Source organism: Gymnoscopelus microlampas, assembly GCF_963454915.1.
Source record: "Gymnoscopelus microlampas genome assembly, chromosome: 11".
Taxonomy (NCBI): domain Eukaryota; kingdom Metazoa; phylum Chordata; class Actinopteri; order Myctophiformes; family Myctophidae; genus Gymnoscopelus; species Gymnoscopelus microlampas.
In genome coordinates, this window is record NC_139948.1 from 30,020,390 (window position 1) to 30,048,315 (window position 27,926).

Here is a 27,926-nt window from a genome sequence, read left to right on the forward strand (position 1 = left end):
TTACCCCGTCATTTGTGGACAAGGGTTCATGCCCTTTAATCAAATTTTGCGCAAGTAAGTCGCTCTGGAAAAGTGATTATTTGTTTCATATGCCGGTTTGTGACTATTCATTATTCTATATAGATGAAGCCTGATTGACTTTCATGCAAGAGCCAATTGCATGCACCTGTCTGCACTCCTCCACTCTGGAGAATATATTTTTGTAATTTCATTCTCCACATGTTCTTATCTCAGGTACCATGTGTAAATATGTCGTTTTTTTATTCTCTTGTTTGATCTCCTTTCCCCCTTGCGACCCCCCCCCTCTTCTTCTTCGCTTTCTTTTTTTTAAAATAACGATACGATAGGAATTATTCTCGAAAACAAATGTCACCCACTTTTTTACTTCTGTAAACCTGTGATGTGACAATAAAGCTGATTCTGATTCTGATTAAGGTCTTGTACCTTTTTTTTCCCCTTCTCATTTTACATGCATTACACAATTTCTGGTGTGCAGGTTTAAGTTTTGCTAATGCTCCAAAAAAAAGGGGGGAAAAAGAAGCCTTCTCTGTAATTGACTTGATGTTGCTTCCACAGAATAAGCATACAATACAGAGAGATTGGGTGTGTGATTTCAAAAAATAATTGCCATTATATTTTCATTTCCCCCAGAGATTACATTTGTGCATGTGACCTAAATCTTCATGAACAGTTTTCTTTTGCAGTGTAAACCAGTAGATGATTTATAAAAAGCATTTATCAACAGGATTGTTTAGTTGATATCACAGTGTGTTGTTACCCCATATAGGAAAGGAAGTGGCAGAACTTCCTGTGAACGGAAGAGGCTCACACCATGAGAACAAAGTGACAGACACAAAGTACTTGGCCACGGTAAATATAATGTAAAATCCTTTGTCCCAGGAACAAATATTCATTCAACATTATTTGGCAGATAATTTATTTGCTTAATAAATTTAACATTTATCTAAACGTCACCAAAATTAACAGAATGAGGAGACTTGCAGGTAGCTTATAGGTGCTTTCTTGCCTTTAGCATGGATATGACAACAAACACTCCAGTAACAGACAGAGGACCATAGAAGAAGATACCAAACAAAGACAATAGCACAAAACCGAGGAAATATAACAGAACAAGATAGGACAGGACACGACAGAACAAAACTGGGACAAAATGGAATGAAACAAAGAAGAAGCTAAAACTTTTTTTTTTTTTACAATCATGAAAAAAAAAACGATTCACTTGGGTGTGTCCATGTCGTTTCAATTAGCCTGGGTAAAGAAGGAGATAGAGGGAGCAGGGTGAGTAATGAGTATACATTAAAGGGGAAATCCACCCATTTTCAATATTTAACTATGTCATTAATATAGCATAAAGGAGTTGTGTCGAAATAAGAAAAAAGTTCCCCCCTTTCTGTATTGCCTTGAACTGGAAGATTGATTTTGGGTTTAACATGGCAAATTACAACACGATGAGTCATCATGTTGTAATTTGCAATGTTAAACCCAAAATCAATCCTCCAGTTCAAGGCAACACAGAAAGGGGGGAACTTTTTTCTTATTTCCACACAACTCCTTTATGCTATATTAATGACATAGTTAAATATTGAAAATGGGTGGATTTCCCCTTTAAATGGCACACCAAACAACAGAATTTAATAGTGCTGCAACACAGTATCTGAGTCATACATTGTTGCACAATAAACCACCCTTCCTCCTCACCTTTGTATCCAGTTCCAAGGACACCATTCAGTGCGCCATATTTTCCACCTTGCCCTCCTGTGAAAGGATCAACCCACATTGTAAATGTGCTCATGGAAGGATAGCAGTAGTGAACAAATAAGCTGAGAAGGTTTGCTTATATGACATCCTAAACATGACCTAAGTCCAGCAGTTGAAAATATGCCAACTTTGTCGAAAGGACAAAGTATACATTGCCTAAGTATCACTTGTTTGATTATAGAGCACACGATCAGCTAAAAAACTAAACTCTCCTGGACCTCATCTAGTCCCCATACAAATACCTATTTTACAGTAAATTGTCTAAATGTAATTGTTTGCCAATGCGCTATGTATAGCAAAACAAATTTCAGCTCAGGCATTAGGTGGAAGTGGCTATACATGCCATACTGGCACCCTGTGTGTGTGTGTGTGTGTGTGTGTGTGTGTGTGTGTGTGTGTGTGTGTGTGTGTGTGTGTGTGTGTGTGTGTGTGTGTGTGTGTGTGTGTGTGTGTGTGTGTGTGTGTGTGTGTGTGTGTGTGTGTGTGTGTGTGTGTGTGCGCGCGTGCGTGCGTGCGTGCAGCGTGCTTGAGGTGGTAGGTATACAGTATGTTATACATGTATTGAGTGAATGAAGTGAACGATTACCAGCTTGCTGAGCTCCATAGCCTGCTCCTAATACGACAAAAAAGACGCAAACATACATACAGTAAGAACAACAATTTTGAAGTTATAATTAGACAAACATCACACAACCAGCACCTATGTGCCTATGTTACATATTTTACAGTAAATTGTCTAAATGTAATTGTTTGCCAATACGCTGTGTATACACAATGCACTCTAAAAGTCATGTGTGTGAAGTGTAAATGTTTTGTAATAAGACATAGGCCATCAGAAGGAGTGAACTGGAAGGAGGATACAATATGAGCTCTAAAAGCTGTGAGATGCAAACCGTGTCAGCCCTTTTTTGTTGTTGTTAACAGTGTCGTCAGACTCTTGTCTTAAGACTCTAAATCCGCCTTAAGAAACATGCTTATTGCTTACCACCATAGGCATCCTGTCCTGCACCTTGCTGTGCAGCATAGGCTTGGTAAACACATGCAAGAAAAAGGAACAATATAAGAAGAAGTCAAAAGACATTATGCAAGACATTTGTATCACAAACACTTTTAACTCCTGATGCTATTAACTATGTCTGTGCAATGCTATAAGATGAGTCTGATGCTTGATGTGCTGGGAATCTGCTCCTCCCTGCTCATGTCATTTGTGAAAGTGACTGCAAAGTTGCAACGGAGCCCCTGTGTGTTTTAAAAGAAAAAGCTCAGCCAGGATATGAGGTTAAGAGTGTGTGTGTGTGTGTGTGTGTGTGTGTGTGTGTGTGTGTGTGTGTGTGTGTGTGTGTGTGTGTGTGTGTGTGTGTGTGTGTGTGTGTGTGTGTCACAAGCTTCAGCTCATCATTTCTCTGAATTGGCAGCTCTGGTCATAATTAAAGGTCACTCAGAGAGAGCTTGATGACGTCTAACAATTTCCAGCTCAGGCATTAGGTGAAAGTAAGTGACTATACATGCAACTGCCTTACTGGCACCCTGTGTGTGTGTGTGTGTGTGTGTGTGTGTGTGTGTGTGTGTGTGTGTGTGTGTGTGTGTGTGTGTGTGTGTGTGTGTGTGTGTGTGTGTGTGTGTGCACATGTGTTTGAGGTGGTAGGTATACAGTATTGTGTACATTGAGTGTATTGAGTGAATAAAAGATTACCTGCTTGCTGAGCTCCATAGCCTGCTCCTAATATGACAAAAAAAAAGATACAAGCATAAAGTAAGAACAACAATATTGAAGTCATAATAAGACTTATACACAAGCAGCATAAGAGCAGCCACATGGCGAGGTAAACAAAACATATAGAGCGACAGACGGACATGTACACATAGACATGTACCATTTTTGCATTTAGGCTTCCCACCAGTACCATCAGCCTCCAGTCCATAAGCTTGGCTACCCAGAGGCAACCCACCATCTTAGAGAGATGGGCAGATTAATAGGCCCAAAGAGAAAGTAGAAACAAGTCAGATTTTGGAGAGCAATGTGGAGTGTATGCTAAAGTAAACCGGCAACCTTGTGTTCAGTATTATGCCATCCATCATGTAAAACCTAGATTGGCATCTCTTATATACTCAGCGAATTGCTCCACAACCTACACTTTGCAATTAGCTAGTGGGTCGCATGTCAATGTCCATTCTGTAGTTGGCGTGGTTCTGTGTTCAGTTTTAATTGTTGGGTTGTCATTGCAACTCACTCTGTGTACTAGGGTGTGTTCTGTTTCGATACAACTGCCGTCATGCAGAACCTTTCGTGCATGCACACTTCACGAGCGCTCTCACACGTATCACAGCATACTTTTGCACAGTGAACATCACATACAGATAAAGGCTCATTCTCACCATATTTGCTGGCAGATTTGGCAGCCTCCGCCCCCAGGGCAAGTTGTTGAGCACCATAGCCAATCTCACCTAGGTGAAAGAGGGATTATGTTTTTGAGAAGCAAAGAACTCAATTTAATTCAGTTGTAACTTGCAATCAATACGATTACAAAGATGTTATGTTGCATGCACGTGCAGGGCAGGGGTACACCCAGAGTTCTTACCTTCCAGTCCAGTTGGAATGACTGGAGCACCACCATAAGGACCAACTCCTGCCCCTGTAACAAACAGATGAGTGCAATGATATCCCTAATCTGCTTGCCATTTTACCTCTATGTTCTCTGGTAAAACCCTGAAATCCTGAAAGAGACCACTCTACTGTAATTCTTTCTCAAACCTGCTTCTTTACATGTTTGGGCGGTCATAGCTTAGTAGGTAGAGAGGCCGTCTGATAACCAAAAGGTCACTGGTTTGTCTCCCGGCCCCAGTATGTGTGTTGAAATGTCCCTTAGCAAGCTTAACCCCTAACTGCTAAACCCACCCCACCCGCTGAGTGCTTATCTGATGAGCTGGGTGAAGCTGAAACTGAATTTCCCCACACACAGGATTAAAGAGATCCAAACTGTTCCAGTTTAATTCCAACACAAAAACATTGCACTCATAATACTTAATGAGGTATTGGTGATCACCATAACAAAATATTATTGAGGAAAAGAATAACAACCATGGCTGACTATCAGATGGCAGCAGCAGATGGCAAAAACAGTGCAATAAATACTACCTTAGACAACAAAATCATAGTTATTATACCAAATATTGATTTAATTCATTTCAATTTGTTTATGGTGCATCGCCACTCCAAGGGGTCTCTGTACACCTCACAACAGAAAAAAACACTATCAAGATTTCTGAACTCCTCCTAGGTTAAAATGATAATAGGCATATTGTGTAAAAATGTCAGTAGTTTATAAATATAATGAAAATGTTCATTTTACTAAAACACATAATAGGAAACCAAAGAATATGATACGTTTGCAGTGATCTCTTATTTTGTTCCATAGTTGTGGTTCTCAGTCTCACAAATAGATAGTAAAACTATGTCAACGGACGGCTGACTAAGATATTTGACGAATAGCGTGAGAATCATGTCTTTGCTGCTCACCATATTTACCACCAACTGACTCTATTCGACCACCAAGTGCTGCTGACACCAGCAGAGGAAAACTGACATCATCATTTACATTTTAAGGCAAGCCATGTTGCTAAGTTTGAGGTGTTGCATGCACTCTTCACTTCACAGCTGTGTCCATTTTTATAATTTCCCCTTTTTGGTTTCAGCATCTACATGTACATCTCCATTTTCAGTGCATTCTCTCAACAATGCCTCTCTCCCTTACTTCCAATTTATCACCATAGTTTAGACTCTAAGCCCAGGAGTTCTAAAACGTTTTCATATCTATTACATGCACACATACTCTAACCATGTTGCTGTGGATCCAAAGATGAGGAAATGTTGATTTTGCATTGCTATAAGAAATTATTATTTTGTTGTGAGGTGATAAAAGCAAATGAGATAGAAGCTCTCTCAGCGGAAAGTGAAATCCCAAGCACATATCTATTCCTTTCAATAGATGCTCCTGAGGCACCTGTAGGGTTTCTTCTAAGTGTGTTTCTACTTCTAACCCAGGTGTGTACAGTATTTACCCATGCCAGAGTCAGACCCGAGGCTCAAGGCCCGGGTAACCCCATAGGACCCCCCGTTGTACCCGGCTGACTTCTCATCAGCCCCCAGCCCTGTGGGGACCATTCCCTGGCCCCCATAGGCAAGGGCACCAGCAGGGCCAGAGCCACCGCCCCCTACAGACATACAAAGGATACTGCATGAAGGAGGATTAAAGGTTACATGAAGGTGGCCAAACAATGACAAGAGATGGAAGGGATCAGTTGAGGCAATTAGGTGAGTTTATCAAAGACAAATGGAGTCACCATGAAGATTTAACAAGTATATTTTCATGTATTTGGATTGATAATGAAAATCTGATGTGAGTTCAGTTGAGAGATGTGTGGCCAATCCACACCAATGCAACTCCTTGCAACTACTTGCAACCATTACCCCCAAATGGCAGTTGCAAGAAGTTGCAGAAGTTGCAAGAAGTTGCAAGGCTTTGCTTTTCAAAACCAGATGCTTTGGAAAACAACTCTATACATAATGTATGACAATATGACACAGAAGGGGTGTTAGTGGAAACAAATAATTGCAATATTTTTTGGAGCGGTGACATAGTTTCTTAAATAAAAAACAAAACAAAAAAAACTATTGAGAGCAGAGAGGAAGAGGCACAGCAAAATCTCAAAATCCAAAATAAAGAAATTGTCAGTAATTTCTCAGAATGAAACAAAGATTTGGATTGTAACAGTCTTGAGATCATAGAAGAAATGTCATGTTCTCGTCAATATGAATGGGGACATCTGGGGATATCTAAATTCAATGAATGGGCTAGATAGAACAGCGGTAACTGCTGCTGAGTGCTGACAAACCTACGTCCACTGCTTTGAAAAAGAATCCCGATACCGTCCCAATATGAAAGCCTGCCCCAAATTATTTCCTTTGCTTCAGTATCTACGATACGGTTATTTGGAAAATGTCTGAATTGTTTCCACCCAGTTTCAGCCCATTCATTGATTTTCCCAGAAGTATCAGTTTAGGCAGAGCTCTCCAGCTAAGCAAGACTAAAATTATGAATTTAGTGTCTTTTCTTTCTGCCCCTTATGCATGAAATGAGAAAGTATTTCTCCTTCCATGCATGCATTTCTCCTTCCATGCATAAATCCTTGTTATGTGTTGCGACATTGAATTGCAGAGGAACACATAGTTCTTCCTAAATTGCTGGTCGCCCATCGGCTTCGTTTCATCCTTGAATTTCTTACCATAAGCCCCCTGGCCTTGAACACCATAACTTCCAGCACCAAGGCCTAGAATATCATCAACACAAACATGTCAGTCATTATTCTCTCTTTTGCTGAAGTTACCTAATTTCTGCTCTGCCGTACGGCGGTGACACATGCTGAAAATAGCCGATCTACAAGTTCACAAGGAAGTTGCGTCCAAAATAGTAGATCTACAAGCTCCAAAAATTGCAGAGATAAAAGCTAACAGCACCATCATACAACAAAGTGTACTGTAAATCATTATTTTATACTTCGTTGCACGATGGTGTCATTGGTGGAAAATAACATATTAATACTTTGTGCGATGAAGTCTTAATTAGGCTTTAGGATATTCTCTTTTTAGTTGACCAAAAACAATCAGATTAAAGCAGACCAATTCCACAAGTCAACAATTCTATAAATAGAAAATAGCTACACCCAGTGGAGAAACTGAATACGATTAGTGTCCACGTATTGAACCAAATAATATTTGCTTGGCAATCAAAACTCAAAGGTTAAGTTAGACTATCTATAGATTGCTGTTATTGTATGTTAAAGCTGCAATCCGCAAGTTTCAAGTCCTACCAGTGATTCAAACCACGTTCTCCCATGGGAGACCAAACTTCTACTGCTCTTCCAAGACTGGACACTAGGGTCTGAAGTTCTCATAGGAAGAGTAGGGAGACCACCACCAACTACTGCAGATGTGCAGATGTATTACTGTGTATTGTATTAACAATAGAACATATAGTTCTATTCATTGAAATAAGTTCCAGATTGCAGCTTTAAGGTGTTACAAATTAATATTACGCCCAAAGAATGATTACCTTCACTTTTCCCAGATTTTCTCCCCATCCCCTCACCATCAGCTAACACAGATGGATAACCAAGCCCTGAAACATAATTATAATCATTGCTAAATTATAATTATGCATGTGAGTTGGTGAGTTTATTAGTAGATTACATTCCTCTGTGCTCTTTTGTCAGTACTTACCTGCTGCATAACCATTGCCGGCATCACCATAGGTATTCCCATAACCTGCGGAGAGGAGGGTGCACAGGTTAGGTACTTCAAGAAATAGCAGTGAACTGAATGCTGAATATCAGAGTTTAACACTACACAGCATGTCTCCGTTCCACCGGACGTGCTGCGGACCTGCCTCGTGTTTGACTTGTCTTGTCCTGTCTGCGTACCAAAATGAAAGGAAGACATTTAAGAGATTGGGGTGGTGGTTGGGGGGGGGGGGCATAGACAGACACATGCACACACACACAGGCAGACATTATGCCAATGCCTAAACACCTGCAGGCATTGTCTCGGCACCACCAGCTGGATCTCCACCTACAGTGAGAATAAAAGATGGAACCTCACTCACTCCATGCAGGCCATGTAGAGATACATGTTAACTGAAGGACCATTGCAGGGTCAACACCAGCACAGTAATGTGTACACTGTGGGTCCATTTTAACACTCTCAGGGTTACAGTAACACTCGGGATTTGGTGGTTGTATGAAGAACTCTGTTCCCTCGTCATTCCCTTCAAATTGTCACTAACTTGTGTTTCAAAGTATTCCTTAAAATGCCTAGATTCTGCATAAGTTGTCCTCTATACTTGTTTACCAATTACTTGCATCCGTGAATGGCTCGCTATGTGCAACACAGCAGCACATGAATTAGATTTCCGCAAAGACAGTTTTGTTTCCCTTACCATAGCCATTGCCTGCACCAGCACCTGCGTATCCTCCTGCACCATCACCATAGCCTGTTATGAAACGTACACTTTATAGCACTTGTCAGGTCAATTCAGTAGAGGGACAATGTCACCGGGAACGAGATACACATCATTTAGAGATGATAAAAGTTCAGGGACAGATTCGATTCCACACACCAACATCCATACAAACAAAAAGAGGAATATTAACAGAGATAATAGGCTGAAGATTGATTGGTTATTCAGGTGGAATTCATATGTTGACCTTGAAGGAATACAATTAATCATCAGATAATTTTAAGAGAGAGAGTGATCCAAGCACCTTTCTACAGTGACCTCAAAAAGTATTTGAATATTTTCAAACTAGCCTCGCAAGCAAATCGTTGGTTTACAAGGCAAAGTAGGTTGTGACATCAGATTCCTGCCCATTGCAATAAGCAAATATTTGGATCCCCTCCGCGTTTCCTCTGTTGTGCATTTGGAGCCTCATTTTGACTGTGATTGTAAACAGAGGAGATAATCCTACATTTCCTTTCATTTGCATGGAGGGACAAATACGTGGGGGGGGGGGGGGGGGGGATTAAAAGCCAGAGTGGGAGGAGCAAGTAAAGATGAGGGAGTTAAGAGAGAAACATTTTTAATAAGGCATGTGGGTAGAAGACAGAGAGAAGGGAGGAGGAGGGATGGAAAAACAATTATCTAGGGATACCTACCGTGGCCGAGACCAACACCTGGAGAGTCAGAGAGAGCGAGAGAGAGCGAGAGAGCGAGAAACAAAACAAGGGAAGGAACATGTTTTAACATTGTGCTATGATAACTGTCTAACATTTAAAAGTGTTGCAACAGGAAACAAAATGAAGTTTCAAAGTGGACCACTTGGATAAAGGTGCTATAGATACCATTTACAATTTACAATGCTCACCTGCGAGTTTGCCAGCTCCACCACCAAGAGGGTACCCTCCTTGTCCCAAAGCTGTGGATGATTTATGGCAGTACATTACCAAAGGCTGCTTGCCTCTATATCCAGCCCTCCCTCAGCTAACATGGATGTGATTGTTAGTGCTCACATGTTATCTGTCAGTGTCCAACATTACATTACCTGCTCCATAAGCGCCAGTGCCAAGGCTCGCTCCGTAGTTCCCAATGTAACCTGTGAAAGAAGAAATCAAGACTCAGTAAAAATCACCCGTGATTGGCTGTGGGCCCGAGGGATCCAGACCCATTCACATTAGCAGCATTTACTGATCTGCATGTACTGTAGGCGAAGGAGTGGGAAGAAAAAGTGAGTGTAAATCACACTGGGCTCATAGATAGCCCAGGCACAAACAACAACATCCATGCAAATCACACGTAATTGTGAGCAGCCTCTTAGTCCATGAGCCAGAGCCCCAAAATTGAGCAATGATTACCGAAAGAGTGGGCAAAACCATACCTATATTAAATTGTTCATAGGGTCAATATAAGTAAATAAATATATGATAACCTTTCCACAGGAGTAGCTTTTTCATAGTTATCACACATTTTGTTATTTTCCCCATATACTGTACATGACAGGTGAAAAGAATCAGAGAATTTTAAAAATAGTTATCATAATGAAACTTCCCCAGTTGATTACTTACATGAAGACAATGATTTATTGTATTACAAGTTTTCTGAAATTGTATATTTAAATATGCAAATTAGGTATTATATAGGAAAACATGCTAATCCTAATTTGCATATTTAAATATACAATTTCAGAAAACTTGTAATACGATAATTCATTGTCTTCATGTAAGTACTCAACTGGGGAAGTTTCATGATAACTATTTTCTTAATTTTGTGATTTTTTTTCACCTGTCATGTATGTATGGGGAAAATAACAAAATGTGTGATAACTATGAAAAAAGCTACTCCTGTGGAAAGGTTATCATATATTTATTTACTTATATTGACCCTATGAACAATTTAATATAGGTATGGTTTTGCCCACTCTTTCGGTAATGAAATCTTGTCTGGCTCATGGACTATCTGACTTTTGACACACAACAACACCCATGCATCAACCGAACAAGCAACAAACCCAGCTGTGGTGCAAAACATGCCAAACCATCAGAATCAGGTCAAATTCAAATCATCGTGCCTTCTCGCAAGTCAACAGTCAAACACATATTAACCACATGAACCCTATATTCAGCTATTTTTGCTATTTGTCATACAACAAAGTATATAGGGTTTAAGTGGTTAAAAGTTATGTTTGTAAATTATGAAACTACGTGTATATTACTGCAACAATAAGACAGAAACAACATTCAGAGATGAGGCATAACATCCCCCTTCATGCCGTGGTATTTGTGTACACAAAATTATGTGTTCAACACATGCAACTCAAAGCGGAACAAAGGGACAAATCAATCATCTATTCTACATAGTCTATATAACCAGTTTTGGTTTCCATTGTGAAGTCCCTCGCAGCTCTTTCAAGCCAAACCCTAAAAATCATAACACCACCCACAGAAGTTGCTGTTAATCCCTCCGTGATGACTTGAAGCATGCTCCATGCATTATGACTCAAACAAAGACGCACACAGAGATAGGCGATTTAAGCTTTACCATTGCCATTAACACCATTACGCACTCCAGTATCAGCACCAACTCCTAGAATCCACAACAGTGTTCACTGAATACAAAAACAACAACAGCAGCAGCAGCACTACAATAGATATACTGTGGACTACTTTAGACTCTGGTTATACCTACAGTATAGCCTACATGACTGAAGCTTCCAATTTCACTGCATAACAACTCATTAAGATAAAAACATGAACTGAAAGACATGCAGGCAGACATGTAGCAGTGCCTTTGCCACTCTGACCTGGAACTTCAGTATCTTGAATTTTCCTATCTGTTCCAGGGCCATGTCAGACCATTGACTGTCTTACTGCGTTGTATAATATTGCCTCAAACTAAAACTAAAATAGAAACACAGATAGAGAAGGTTACCATTGCTTTTGGCTGCTTTTCCATTTCGACCCCCATTTCCTGGAGTATATCCTACAGACCATAACATTATTAGTGTATTCCCTTCAGATATCCCAACAGTAAGCACAGGATCATACTGCAGATGTATTGTATGTGAATTGTGAAGAGAAAATGTTTGAATAGAAAAAGATGGTAGCACACTATATTCACATTGTATCAGAGCTATGAGTGTGCTCACCACCATCCACAGGTACAGGTAGAAAGACATCTTAAACTACACTAGACTTGTCACCATGAGCTCAGCGTTGCCAATGGCAGATATAAAACCAAGCTTCAACATTAGCACATGTGGGCCCTGTGCACACATCAGTTTCAAAGTTCAGTGTGAGTGACTTCACTGACTAAGGACGGATGCAGAAATAGAAACATTGACCAGATGCTTACCATTGTGTTTAGCAGCAGAGGGCCCTGCCGCTATACCTGGACCATAACCTGGGAACCAAGGTTATTCGGTACCAATTAATAACCAACCTATGTCTGAAGACAGTCTTTACTGTAAGTTTTCAACATGCTCGTTTAATTTAGGTTAAAGGTATGTCAAAAAGATTTTTTATCAATAAGCATTATTTTTTAATTTAGAGGTCAAGTGCACTGATCTCTAGTTGATTCACAACAATAGATTTGTACTTTTCCTTTGAAAACCTATTTGTAATGCACTTGGACAGACATACAATACATACACATACAAATACATGCAGGTAACAGTTTACCATTGCCTCTGATTGCCCCGCCATTGAGACCTCCATTCCTGGGACCATATCCTACAGACCAGGACACTGATTACTGCTCATTGAGGAGCTGTCAGAAATATTGATGTGTTCCATACAAAAAATAAACTACATCATTTCAGCATTTAACATGTTACACGCTGTGCGCGCGTACAAGCAAGAGGTTTTACCATTTTTAGGACCATTGGGCTCACCAGCTGTGGCACCATAACCTGGGGACCACAACACAAAATGCATACAAGCTGCAGCTGAATCTCAACAAAAAAATCACACCCTGTGTGAAGGTAGCGGCGCCTTTGATACATTTTGTCATCGATATGTGTTTATAATGTGTTTATAGCCATGTGTCACGTGAAGCTTGACCAATCACTTTGTTGACGGGTCTGACCAATTAGAACGTTGACGGGTCTGACCAATCAGAACGTTGACGGGTCTGACCAATCAGAACGTTGACGGGTCTGACCAATCAGAACGTTGACGGTGAACACGGACAAAGTCAGGTATAGAGCAGGATCCGCTCTATACCTTTAGGTATAGAGCCGCTAAAAATATAGCAGGCCCCTAAGCAGAGAGCTCTATTCACAGTACTCAACAGTATGCATGGGCATGCATCACCCTACACAGTTTGCTGTGGTGATTGAAGTGGATATAATTAGTCAATTATCAGTTGTATTGTTATAGTCATCCATTCTCAAATTGATTCAAAATATACATATCTTGTTTCACATACAGTATTACAATTCTGAATACATTAGGACAGACACTCATAGACATGCTGGACAGTTTACCATTGCCTTTGACTGGCCCTCCTCCATTGAGACCTCCATTCCCTGGACCAAATCCTACAAACCAGGACACTGATTACTGCTCTCATTGACAAGCAGGCTCATCCTCTCAATCACAAAGTCCTGATGACTGTTGTGGGATTCTAAATACATGCAGAAGTTCTCCATTCAACATGCTAAATGCCGTGCACACACAAGCAGAGGTTTTACCATTTCTAGCACCATTGGTCACCCCAGCTGCTGCACCATAACCTGGAGACCACAACAACTGTTAATGACTCTAGAAAGACTTCTATACACTGTTAATCACAATATCTCAAGACAATTATTTCATTTAACACTGGTTTTATACTGTATATATTCATATACAGTAAATACTATTCAAATACAAAGTGGGAGCAGAATCCAACACTCGAAAAGAACGGCAGAAAAGCACCATTGCCATTTTTAGCATCATTATAACCTCTAGCTTTGTTCCCCTATCCTGATGACCACAACAGTGATTAGTGAGTGTCTGATGAGCACAACGCCGAAATGCAATTAAAACTGCTACTGAACAAAAACTCTGAGGCAAATGAATCATGCACACTACTAGAGAGTTCAGTTTACATGTAATTCCCTTTATCGTACAACACAGTTTGCTGTGTGCCTCTATAGGTTAGAGAAGACAGGAACATGTTACCATTGCTTTTAGCGACTGAGGGCCCCGCTACAACTGGAACATGACCTAGGAACCAAGATTAATCAGTAGTAGTACCAATTAAAAAGTTTATCTCCTTTTTTTTCCTCCAACATACTCAACATTAAAGACATGCCAAAAATTCCTTGATCAAGAATATTCATACTGTATAAGCATGTACTTTGTAGTTGTTCCATAAAAAACAAACATTTCACAATACATTAGGGCAGACACTCATACAGTAGACATGCTGGTAACAGTTTACCATTGCCCTTGACTGGCCCTCCATTGAGACCTCCATTCCCTGGACCAAATCCTACGAAACCAGGACACTGATTACTGCTCTCATTGACAAGCTGTCAAGGCTTCACTTTCTCAATCATAAAGTCCTGATGACTGTTGTGTGATTCTAAATCCATGCAGAAGTTCTCCATTCAACATGCTAAATGCCGTGCACATACTGTACAAGCAGAGCTTTTACCATTTTTAGCACCATTGGTCACCCCAGCTGCTGCACCATAACCTGGAGACCACAACAGCTGTTACATAATGATCACAGAAAGACCGGTGATCACAATGTCTCAAATCACTGAGATGGCAACATCTGTCTCATTTAACACTGGCTTTCTGGTATATTTTTCTATATTCTACTATAAATACTTTCTATACTATAATATACTTGTATAGACACACACACACACACACACACACACACACACACACACACACACACACACACACACACACACACACACACACACACACACACACACACACACACACACACACACACACACACACACACACACACACACACACACACACACACACACACCCTCACTTAAAAAAGCTGTAAAGACATTTCTTTTTGTAGAAATAGCATTTGAGAGGAATGCACCTTTAAAAGTACAAGAGTAAAATGAGTAAAATGTGTATTTATAATCATTAATATGTTTAATAGAAGTAGATTTTTTGTGTACTAATTTTACTTTATAAGCATAACTACTTTGAACAGATAAAGCATTTGAGAGGAATGAACCTCTAAATGTATTAGAAGTTGAACTTGAAAGAAAGAAGAAAACAATGATAGAATGAAAGCGTGCAAGACAGTAGAGTTGTGTTAATGCAAAAACAAAAGGGAGTCAGTCAATCATATTGGGTGTTGGGAGGCACTAGACAGTTTCTAGGGTGTTAAGTGTGGTTGCTAGGGCATTGCCTGGGTGTTTGGTTTGGAGCAAGAGACAGTTGTTAGGGTAAAACAGGCGGTTGCCAGGGTGTAGTAGGGAGTTGCGAGGGGAAAACAAGTGGCTAAAGTGTAGCGTTTTTTAGGGCAGTGCTAGGGTAAAACAACAGGTGTTTGAACACATGTGACTAGGGTTTTGCTGTGGTAAAACAGGTGGTTCTAGGGTGTACAAGGCAGTTGCTGGGGCATTGCTAGACTGCATCTTGTTAGACAACACAGGAACATGTTACCATTGCTTTTAGCAGCTGAGGGCCCGGCTACAACTGGACCACGACCTGGGAACCAAGATTAATCAGTACCAATCAAAAGTCTGCCTTAGTTTTGAATAGAATCGTTTTTCCTATTTCTCTTCAAACATGCCAAAATGCCTTGATCAATGATATTGCTAAAGCATCTGTTTTCTAGTTGATCCATAAGACATAAAATAAAATATTTTCAATACATCAGAACAGACACACAGAGACATGCTGGTAACAGTTTACCATTGCCTTTGACTGGCCCTCCATTGAGAACACCATTCCCTGGACCAAATCCTACAAACCAGGACACTGATTACTGCTCTCATTGACAAGCTGTCAGAGCCTTCAGCATCTCATTCACAAAGTCCTGATGACTGTTGTGTGATTCTAAATCCATGCAGAAGTTCACCATTCAACATGCTAAATGCCATGCACATACTGTACAAGCAGAGGTTTTACCATTTTTAGCACCATTGGTCACCCCAGCTGCTGCACCATAACCTAGAGACCACAACAGCTGTTAATGACCACGGAAAGACTTCTATACAGTGAAGACAGTTACATACTGTGACAGACTAGCAAAATGTTCAAAGAATATCAAGATAAACACATTGGTCCTTTAAAAAAAGTATGGAGAAATACAGACAACAGAAATGTACCATTAACATTATGTTAAGTAATATTGTGACCTTCAGCTCTTCAGAATTTCCTTACTACCACGACAATTGCTAAGTAGTAAGTGATAGTAAACTGTTAATAATACGAATCTGAGAAAAGAAACTGAAATACTACATCTATTGACATTGAGCTCTAAACTGACTGGTATCTATAAAGTTAAACACATGTACGTGCACTCATTGAAGGGTGATTAATACTTTGTTGCATGACAAAAAAAATGTTTTTTGTAAAGTGACGTGGTTATGAAACAAAGTATAGTTTAACCTCTACATCCTTGTGGTGATACTGTTTAAACACCATTGTTTAAACACCAGGTTGGGTTATTTAATTAATGGACTTTTACCATTGCCGTTAGCACCCTGTCCATTGGGAACACCACCAGCTCCTGGGACAAATCCTGCAGACCATAACAATGATTACTTATAAATGAAACAGGAATATGGGCTCCAGCAATCACTTTTCCATAAAACGATTACACATTGGTAAGAAGAAAATAGTAGCTATGATCCTGAAATTACCAGAGGGAATATGGTCAGCACTTGTGCATTCATGCCCATGCACTCATGTTTAAAATACACACAGAAAATTATATGACAGCATGCAATTTAAAACACATAGTCTGCTTTAACCTGTGACCCAGACCCGAATCACAAGATCGTTCTTGGGTTATGCTACAGTCAGTCACGGTTAGACACTTCAATTACTGTGTGGGTCAATGTTCTGAGTGCCCAACATAATCTACAGCACAGCAACAACAACATAAACACAGAGATGCATCACAGACATTAAACAGCCCAATATCACCGGCAGGACAACAGATACGCAAATACAAGGCAGCATGACATTCACCATTGCCTTTCACACTATGATCCATATCCACTTCTTCAATTTCACCCACACATACAGTAATACTCAGGCATAGTATATTGAAAACACCAAAGTTGTACATCAATATATATATGCCAAAACAAAGAATGAGGATCCAAATCAAATAGAGCAATATTTTATAGGTAAGAAAGTTAAAGGTAGGGTAAGTGATTTTCTTTGGTTAAAATAAGTGTTAAATAGCTCTATATTCTGATAGTACTCATTGCTATAGAGTGTTTGTTCAGTAAAAGGAGTCTCCTTGTCTCTCCAGCTCTTTATAAAACAGAAAATGCATTTTCGTTTCAGTTTCAGTTTCATTTCCAATTTTATCCAATCAGGATAGAGAACTCAATCAGGATTTAGATTAAACAAGTGAAATTGGAAGTGATGACACTACGAAATGAGCAGACAAAATTGGAACTGGAACACTATAAAAATGAAGCTTAAAAATTGGTACTTTCTCCAGATTGGCTGAGATTTTGTTTTGACACCTACCGGAAAATGTATTTTCTGTTTATTAAAGAGCTGGAGAGACGGGGAGACTCCTGTTACTGAACAAACACTCTATAGCAATGATTACTATCAGAATATAGTGCTTTAACCTTTTAACAAAATACTTTTTGTTTTAACCCAAAAATATCACTTACCCTACCTTTAACCCTAACCGTATTTATATAAACTTTCTAGACAACTGGGCAAAAGAGCACCCATACAATTATATGGTACACATTAAAATACTCAGTGTTCATATAACTGGTGTAAAATGTACCCAAATAGATGACCTGTAAGGTTCTACTTACACTAAGAGTTACAGTACATGAACACTATGAATTTTACTGTTTAAGAGCTACAGTAGATAGAAACAGGAAACAATATACTACAGAATGTTGTATGTAGCACATACAGAGACATGTTATTCTTGTTAGGAAGCAAGACACAGTTTAATTCCAATAATAAGTCTGAATACAAGAGGCGAACCATCCAAACAATGTTCAAGGCTAAATTGGGACACAACAGCCATACAAAAACAAACCACAGACAATGACATGACTGATGAGCAGTGACAATAATGAGATGGAAGTAGGTTTCCAGGATGGACTATGGAATATCTGACAAGACATGAAATGAACAAAGTTAAAAAGAAATGAATACAACTTTACCCTTATTTGCCTTTCCATTCAGCATTGGGTGACCAAGACTATTAGACACAGTGACATCGCGTTTAACAGGGAGGGAAGAGGCCTTTTCCTACCTATCCATCCTTCTAGATACAGTTACACTGTCCAAACTTTGGGTTCCACTTGGCAGCACTGGCCCATGGCTCCCTGTGTCGAAAAGTTACACAACCAAGATATTTGCTGCCTTCACTGCCACAGATCCAAGACCTTTGATACCTTGCCCATCTGAACGGGCAGATGCATCATTTTTGGTGCCCTGAGTTATGTGAACAGAGAATACATACTTTCTCATTTGGACTTTGCGAAAGCAGCAGTCCACCTCCCTGTGTTGTCAAGGGACTGAGACTTTTTCTGTTTTTATCAACAGGCACCTGAGGCGCCAGACTTTTGGCAAGCCTTTGTGCTTCTGAAGCCACCAACAGAGGGCCTTTCAATCCCATTCTATCTGACACGTTACTGGTATGTCCATAGTTTATGGCAGTCAGATTTTGTGGAACAGATGATACATAGCTGGTCCCCAGTATTTGAGAAAATGGAGGACTCTGATTTTTATTGCTCTCTTTAGCAAAAGGCGCCTGTGTTTCTAGACCACCAGTCTCCTGCATGTCTGTTACCACAGGTCCACAGGTTTTTGTTCCTTTACCTTGTGAGACAGCAGGATCAAATATTTGACTGTGTTATCAAGGTAGCATAGGTCAGAGACGTGCTCCCTGAATGGCCGAGCTAGTGGGCCAAGACTTTTTAACCATGCTCTCCAGGTGCAAGCAGGTCTCAAAACCATTCAAGACTTGTGAGGGGTTTTTTTTTCAACAGAAGGATTAATGAGAGTTTTACTTTTTGCTCCTTTCAGAATCTGAACAATGTCCCTCACAGTGTTATTTTCAGTTCCACCTAATGCTTCTGCAGACACATCTGACAAAGTGATAGCATCATGATTCATTCATGAGTTATGGAGGGCTGAGATAAAGCTGCCCCTGTGCAGATCAAGAATACATTTTAGTGCCCGGTAGCAAGAAAACATTTACAATTTAATATGTGTATCAAACCACTTAATCTGATATATCTCATTATCTGACAATAAACAAGACTAAAAGTCAGCATCAACTATGACCTGAAAACAGACCCCCATTTCAGTCATCATAATTCAAGAGGCTAAAACAAATAAAACTGACCAAAAAACAATAGACAAAGTCATTATAGAAACAACAATAATGTGACAAACATAACAAATATAAAGCCACATCTAGAACACATATCCAAAAAAACAATGCCATCCAAAGTTATTACCACAAAGACAACTGATGGACAGTCAGAAACAGAGACAATTACGCCCTGAGCCAACACAAACATCAAGTACAAGAGGACAAGTTATAGGCCTAACTAACTACTAATATCTACAAATGCAATTGTTACATCATATACCTTCAGTTAAATATAATGAAAGTGATCAAAGTAATCAGAAACATGATATGACTGTTTACCCGCTGTGGTTTTGTACCCTGCCCATTGGGTCCTCCAACTCCACCAACCCCTGCAGACTACCCCCACAGTTACTGAAAACACGTCTGATTAAAGTGATTCAAACTCAAAAAACTAAACCTCTGTCTAGCTCAGGAACATTATGTTGGAGTCCTATAGTCCTAGTCCTTTCTACTGGTTGCTTTAAACATACTTTTCTTAAATTGTTAAATGTCCCATTGACCATATCCACACGGCAGCCATTTTGCTCTTACATCATACTCACTTAGCCTACTTGGTGAGAAATTCTACCCCAGGTTTGACATAGTATGTAGCATAGAGGCCGTGTGAATATGATGAATTGCCCAATCTGCGATATATGAATTATATGTATACTGTGTCTACACTCCACTTTCTGTCACACAAATACACAAGACACAGAGGTTTAAAACCCTGCAGACCACAACACTCATTACTCAACTCATTAGCTCACTGATCAGAACGTTGTCACAGTGTTAGGGAACTCATGCCACACACACACACACACACACACACACACACACACACACACACACACACACACACACACACACACACACACACACACACACACACACACACACACACACACACACACACACACACACACACACACACACACACACACACACACACACGATTATTATAAACAAAACACTGATTCATTAGTGCTGAATAAAGCCTAATTTATACATGGTCGCTGGCCAAAAAGAACAGATTTGCAAGCAACATATTGTAGATCAGTTATTTTTGGCAAGCTTAATTTAGATGATTTCATACAGACTAACTGCTGGAGAACTCATGCCAAATACATCACACATGCCAATGCCACATACAGTACATCAGACAGTTCTCATTAACATATCGGCTTGTAGTGTACATCTCCTGTACACACAAACTCAAAAGAGGAATTCGTAAGACTCCTCACCGAGGCAGTTGATGAGTATTATATAAACAGGACTGACATGCAAATCAACCAGTATGCATTTGCATGCATGACGATGTCAGTGAACTGCAAGTCATGGAGGTTACATCCAACACAGGTCGATGACAACAACAACATAAACAGACATGAACACCAACAGCTGCTAATATTACCAGGTTTTGGTTTCTTGGACCCCTGGCCAGCTCCTGCACCTGGTGATGGCAGATAGAAGCACCCTAATTGGAATCATCAAACATCCTAACTGGCCCCAGACCAATCAATGGATGTGGCTACATGTCATCTTGCCAGTTCAGTTCCTATATCTGATGAAGCACTTTGTAATGGTCATGGTTATGGTTATGCAACACTACATAATTGCTCCTCATTGCTTAACCACTTAAGTCCTTTTAAACCTTTTGCACGCGAAATTATTTCTTTCTTTCTTTCCTTCTTTCTACCCCACCCAAATAACATGCCCCAAATAGGAATGCCAAGTTGAAAGTGGTTAGCCTAATGACAGTGAGATACCTCAGTAGCACATTCCCTTTAATGCACTCAGTCACACCCACAGCTGTGATTGATTATGGCTGACAGGGTGTCACCAAAATCTCAATGTCACGTATTTATGGAGAGAGCTATACAGGAAGTTGCTCTCCTGTATACAAACAGGGTGCGGTCTAGAGGCGAGCTATGATTCGTCACTCACCTGGTCGTGCTCCTGGATAGCCAGCCCCATATCCTAGCAACAAGACAAGAGACAAGGTCAGAGAGGGTAGGACATGTTTTGAATCAGAGTAATGACATCTATCACACATTACATCACAATTTTGACGGCAAGGTCACTCTGTAATTTATTTGCCGAGGAGCAATCTGCTCCGTGTATCATGTTCACAGACAATGACAAATTGCAGCGTAGCTGAATTTAATCTGACAAACAAATAAGCATGGGGCTTAAAGGGAAGTCTTATTGTCTCCGCCAGGCCGAAAGGCATGGCGAGAGAGTATGTTTTACCCCCCGTCCGTCCGTCCGTGTGTCCGTGTGTCCGTCCGTCATTCTGTCTGTGTACAGCTTAATCTCTGGCACCGTTGGCTTGATCGCAGCGAAACTGCGCACACACACTCCATAAATGCCAAAGCAGAACCTCTGCCCCAATTTTTTCACATGGGCACCAGGAGGCCAATTTGTGCAAAAAAAAAATTGGACAGTACTCCTATAGATTTTGTCCAAAAATCACGCAAATCGGTACATCGTATCTTTATAGTCATTAAACGAAACGGGTCTTTCAGATTTTTCATATTCCATACTGATTGGCTAAAATTTTGTTTGCAGGAGTGACCCGTTTTGAACAAAATGCCGCAAATCATGAACGCAATGTCCGATTGCAGTGAAACTTTGCACGCACATTTGCACTACGTTGAGGAACAAATGCCACCCTTTGAACATTGCCCTATTATAGCGCCACCAGGAGATTTTTCCAACACTTTTCTTTTTCATATTACTTTTGTCCAAACATCATGCAAATCGGTACACATTATCTCTATAGTCCAGTGATCAAGATGGTTCCGTTGTCCGCTGGCCCACAATAACCTACCTGACCTGGCACTCTTACTTGTGCAAACAATATATAGTATGTGCAAACCACCAGACAGGACAATCACTTACCCGGATTGCCATAGCCACCACCATAACCTGAAATGTCACAGAAACACACATTTTATTATACAATACTGTACTTCTGAAATAACAAATCTTAGCTGATCTCTCTGTTTAAATTTTAGCTTACCTCCACCACGCTTCATTCCCTGTCCCAAGTTATATCCCATTCCGTTCCCAAGTCCAGCTCCCAGTGCCATTCCCATTCCACCTGCTGTAAGAGTGGAGTGTAGAAGTTATACTTCATAATGTGACTACGTTGCTTGCTGAAAAAAACTGATTTTCAAAGGTCAAAAGCGACGCATCACGTCCACATATCTAATTTGTGGACAGGGAACAAAGATAGCCCTTTTAATAGCTGATATTCCATACACTGCATGTATTTCATAGGATATGGAATAGCAGCCATTCTAGGGCTAGGTATGAGTGACAGTTTGATAAACAAGACATGACACACAGTCACGTATACCAGCTTGCTTTCTTTTCTCTGTGTGTGTGTGTGTGTGTGTGTGTGTGTGTGTGTGTGTGTGTGTGTGTGTGTGTGTGTGTGTGTGTGTGTGTGTGTGTGTGTGTGTGTGTGTGTGTGTGTGTGTGTGTGTGTGTGTGTGTGTGTGTGTGTGTGTGTGTGTGTGTGTGCCGTGTATGCGTGGCTTGTTTCCATAGACCTGGTTCCTGATTTGTCTCCCAGAATCTGGCAACACTGCTAGTGGCTCCCCATTGGCTTAGACCTGTTGCTTATTTCTCTCGCAGAATCTGACAACACTGCAAGGCCAGATCGCACGCTAGGCAGCTCGTATGCAGAGGTGTAAAGTAACTAAGTACATTTACTCAAGTAGTTTACTTACATTTTTAGTTTTTTTTTCACTTCAGTCCTATATATTTCTCTGTGTCACGGTGATTTGAACCGACGGCAGGCGTGTATAGTAGCCATAGAGGCGAGAGGTGTGTCTAGTAGCCATAGTAGCCATAGTTTGGGAGGACGAGACCGCCCATTCAGAGTATGGTAAAGTATCCCAATTGGCTTAAAGGACAGCCAATGAACGAAAACATGTTGAGAATCTGTCGAACACATGTTGACTAGTGGTCAGTCTCTTCTTAGACCAGGTCGCAAGCTGGTAAAAATGACCTACCGTAGCCACCTTGGGTTCCATACCCACCACCTTGCTTCAGTGCACCTCTTGCTGCAAAGCCTCTGTATCCCCCTTAGGAATAGATGCAAGGAGTTTTACAAACTACCATAATGACAAAGCCAAAAAATATAATGTTGTCATGAGTTGTATACATACAACTTACCGGCACCAAGGTGGGCCCCTGCATAACGTCCACCTGATGATTTCAAGCAAAGGACAATTAATATGATTTAATCTTACCCAAAGATAATACAGGACCAAGCTGCTTAAACAATTCCTATAATTATCCAGCCTTACCCAATTTACTTCCATAGCCTTGGGCTCCCAACGCTCCCATTGCTCCCAGAGCACCAACACCTGAGAATGAATGAATGAATGAATGAATGAATGAATGAATGAATGAATGAATGAATGAATGAATGAATGAATGAATGAATGAATGAATGAATGAATGAATGATGTCTGTAATGTCATCATACTGGGAGTTAGCCAAGATGCAGAGATAACATTTGGAGGTTGTGAAGAACAGATCTTTCGTCAACTGAACGTGGATTAATTAACATTGCAAGTTTTGCTATACATTAGTAGTCATCGTTCAGTGGAGTTAAAAGGTCAGGGGTCACTGACCTGCATGTTTCACTCCTCCCATTCCCAGGGCAGCAGCTGAGTAACAATAGAGGGAAAAAAGTTAATACATACAGTCAGAGACAGGTCCGCATTGATACATGGACACGCACGCACGCACGCACGCACACACACGCACGCACGCACACGCACACACACTCTACAGTATACAAATGCATACACACAGTTGTGTTTGAAACACACTTGTGCGCTTGTGCGTGCACGCACGCACACACGCACATGCACGCACGCACACACGCACACGCGCGGACACACACAAGATTTGTTGTGTGTGTGGGGGGGGTTGATCTTACCTCTGCCTGGCACGATTCTCCCCATGGTTCCGCTCTGAGGTCTAACCCCTGAAATATTCAAAAACATACTTAATTAACATTCCAATATCCCTATAACACAGTGGCTATAACATTTCCATGTACAGTAAGTCTCATAATTTACATAAAAAACAACACTGTGTTCCGTGTCCTCCCAACAGAATATTCACAAAGTAACCTTCCAGAGGAACAACAGACTAATCACATACAGTATGAGATACTGTATATCATCAAACTGCCACAAATATCACAGGTGTTTCATGCATGCATAATACCCACATTATATAATCTATACAGGTCCATTTGCCCCTGTTTTTTAAGCTAACCACGTTAACTACAGTATCACTATTTTGGGTATGTCATTAGAGGAGAAACTCTTCACAATTACTGAGGGTCTGACTAGGCAACGGAGGAGGGAGAAACAAGCCCCTATTGATGGCATTAGAGAATGAGACAAACAGGAGAGACTGTGTGCCGGTTGTAAAGTTTCCCCTCACGATGGGTTGTCATATTTGGACTGCATTTGCCACCACCTCATTCCACGCTTTGATCCTAAGCAATTGGATGGTTACTACAGACACTTGGCTTGATCACTGGACATGGAGCAGGTCCATCTCACTGAGATCTCATCAACAAGGCCCATGCTGTCTTTGATGTAACACAGACATTGGGTATTTAACACATAAATGATAGTGGAGTCAGTGAGGTAGCTTATCAGAGATATGACATTGATGCCAATTTAAATTCTGCCCTTGTGTCATCATGTCTTTGATTAATTAATCTTGAAAAGCATTTCGCTACCAGGAGGTTGGCTCCAGTTAATAGCCGGTTACTCTGTGTGAAAACCAACAGAAATGATACTAGACCGGGCACCCATTGTACCCATTGTATCCATTGTCAGAGTACCCGTCTCTCTGTCTGTGTCCTTTTTATACTCATATATGGAGATTTCTGTATCTGTTTGTTTGATTAATTGATTGATTGAATTCTTTATCAATATGATTGCTAATAGATACAATAGAATATTTACTTAACAGTCCTCAAGTAAATGTACTTAGTTACTGTCCACCGCTGCATATATGGGCATCTCTGTATCTGTCCGTCTTTGTCCCTTTTATGCCCATATATGTAGAGCCTTGATGTCATCATCAGTATATGTCCATATGGCATAATATGGGCATATCAAATATACAAAACAGTAAATACTATTATAAAAACAGTATAACAGTCATGTTTCATTCCGTTCAGAAAGAAATACATGGGAAAAAATGGTCTTCAACATTCATACAAAATTGTAATGTACTTGATGCCTGCATTTATAACACTTATAAAACTGCATATAAAACCACTGTGAGCATTCTCCTCTATACATTTTACCTCCTGCTTTTCATCAACACGCATACAGCCCTAAATCTCTTTTAAGGCTAGTTTATGCTTTGTCATCAGTGGTGGAAAGTAACACAAGTACTACACTTTAGTACAATTTTGAAGTACCTTTACTTTACTTGTGTATTTCCATTTTTTATACAGGAGCAGAGACAAATGCCCATTCGATAACACTTTCTACGAAACCCATGTCTATAATGTATTATATATCTCTCTCTCTCTCTCTCTCTCTCTCTCTCTCTCTCTCTCTCTCTCTCTCTCTCTCTCTCTCTCTCTCTCTCTCTCTCTCTCTCTCTCTCTCTCTCTCTCTCTCTCTCTCTCTCTCTCTCTCTCTCTCTCTCTCTCTCTCTCTCTCTCTCTCTGACTGACTGACTGACTGACTGTCCGTCCGAAGTTAATCTCACACATTAATGTGCAGACACAGCCAGTAGGTAGTATTTCTTTTCCATGTTCAATACTTTTTGAAATATTTAACTTTTATTTTATAATTGACGTCAATGGGGCTCTGGCTGAAACCTTGCCCAAACTCAGAGTCATAGAAATGTCATAGATGATTGATGTCATAGAAGATGACTGATGTCACAGTCTGGCCACATGAAGTCTCAGATCCACATTGGAGCCATGTGGTTTCCATGTGGGTCCTGATTTGTTTATTCACTTTACTTAAAGCACACACTGGTCACTTATAGTCATGCTATAATGCAGTATATCAGTTATTATTATGCAATGTAAAAGTATCATAATGTATTAAAACTATGAAAATTGGAATACACTATGATCTTTGAAAAATAAATGTCCATGAGTGACCAATATATGTATGTAATATGTATTTATGATACTCTACCTTATAAGTCTTTATCTTTTTATTATAGTTTTAAGTGCCATACAGTGTAATGGCTTCATGAATGTTACCAGACTTTTTATTCCATTACAATTATCTGACATCTTTATTTACTGTTTACTTTGCAGATTTAGATTATGATTACAAAACATTTTTGATCAGTTAACATGCAATTAACTGATTGAATAGCGCTATATTCTGATAGCAATCATTGTTATAGAGTGAGCTTTTTAGGAAATTAGGTCAGTATACCAATTTTGTCCAATCAGGAGAGAGAACTCATAGAATATAGGAGAAATAAGTGAAATTGGATGTGATGACACAAAGAAGTGAGCAGACAAAAGCTGATAAATGGGTACTTATTTGATTTCCTGATTGGCTGAAATTGGCAACCCACCTGCAAATGTATTTTCTGTTTATTAAAGAGCTGGAGAGACGCCTGTTATTGAACAAACACTTAATAGCAATGGTTACTATCAGAATATACTGCTTTACCTTTTAACATAAATGTAGCTTTAACCCAAAAATATGACACTACTTTTCAGCTACCCAGCAGCACATACTGTATACTGTAGTAATTAAATCAGCCCCATGTTTTCCAGTTAAGGAAGTTTTAGTCCCCAATCTTTTGGGGTGCGTTTGTTACTGTACATTTGCATATAGGTGAAATGTGTCCTGCATTTACCCCTCCTAACTATTAGGAGGGCACTATTAATAATAGCTGATAAAAACTTTTTTTTTTCTGTCTAGTGACATGACCATACAATAAAGTATCACCATTTCCACTGGTCATCTCTTACCTCGTTGCAGAGTGAGCTGTGCCAGCCACAGGACCAGCGTGGTCTGGAGAAGAACTCGTACCAACATAGTGCAGGAGACCTGGTCCAACAAACAAAGGGAGCAGAGCAGTCTGAAAGCAAAGAGACTGACCGGCTAGAGAGAGATATAGAAGACAACTGGACAGCTCTATCATGTAGATACATCTTTTATATGGTTCTGACACTGACTACCCACTCCCACCCCCCTGACCAGTCCTGCCCATCGTGTTTAGAACCCAGTACCTGCAACCACACCCTCCTCCATGTTGGCAGGGGCAGGAGATGAGACCCACTTCAGACCTTCTCATAGTAGACAGAGCACATGCACCAAGCAAGGAGGGAAGCCAGGGTTAGTAATATTTACACTGGAATGTAATGTGTGTGTCAGTGGAGAAGATGTGAAACGAAAGATGTAATGAGGGTTAGATCATGGTTGAGATAGGAACATAGGGCAGAGAGGTCCATTGTAAAAGTAACTGCCCTGATGTTCAGAGACTAAAGGATGGAAAATGGAATGATCTGAGGGG

At 40.2% G+C, this 27,926-nt stretch overlaps 1 protein-coding gene across 7 annotated transcripts; it reads right to left on the minus strand.

Annotated features, from left to right (window-relative positions):
- Nucleotides 1-901: 901 nt before the first annotated feature.
- Nucleotides 902-27,459, minus strand: LOC311055321 (uncharacterized protein). Of its 7 annotated transcripts, XM_084071460.1 has the most exons (25): nt 27,382-27,459; nt 24,337-24,384; nt 24,026-24,061; nt 23,696-23,755; nt 23,562-23,594; nt 23,399-23,470; nt 22,399-22,482; nt 22,278-22,304; nt 21,321-21,353; nt 9,874-9,924; nt 9,697-9,747; nt 9,488-9,505; nt 8,772-8,825; nt 8,057-8,101; nt 7,890-7,955; nt 7,063-7,107; nt 5,839-5,991; nt 4,359-4,412; nt 4,156-4,224; nt 3,654-3,731; nt 3,473-3,499; nt 2,765-2,806; nt 2,366-2,392; nt 1,720-1,776; nt 902-1,269 (listed from the first exon to the last, which is right to left on the minus strand). In XM_084071460.1, exons 1-25 carry the CDS (start codon nt 27,446-27,448, stop codon nt 1,265-1,267), a joined length of 1,302 nt encoding a protein of 433 aa, XP_083927586.1. In that variant the 5' UTR covers nt 27,449-27,459; the 3' UTR covers nt 902-1,264. The 7 variants fall into 7 exon arrangements, with proteins under 7 accessions (XP_083927586.1, XP_083927587.1, XP_083927590.1 ...); XM_084071461.1 differs by lacking the exon at nt 7,890-7,955; XM_084071464.1 differs by lacking the exon at nt 5,839-5,991.
- Between the last annotated feature and the right edge of the window lie 467 nt (nt 27,460-27,926).

Bases quoted from the DNA above. Each gene is read 5' to 3' on its own strand.
- LOC311055321 (XM_084071460.1), bottom strand. From the start codon at position 27,448: ATGTTGGTACGAGTTCTTCTCCAGACCACGCTGGTCCTGTGGCTGGCA. The intron at 22,483-23,398 runs GTAGGTCATTTT...CCACTCTTACAG, and splicing joins TGGAACCCAAGGTGGCTACG to CAGGTGGAATGGGAATGGCA. The intron at 3,500-3,653 runs GTACATGTCTAT...TTGTCATATTAG, and splicing joins GAAGCCTAAATGCAAAAATG to GAGCAGGCTATGGAGCTCAG.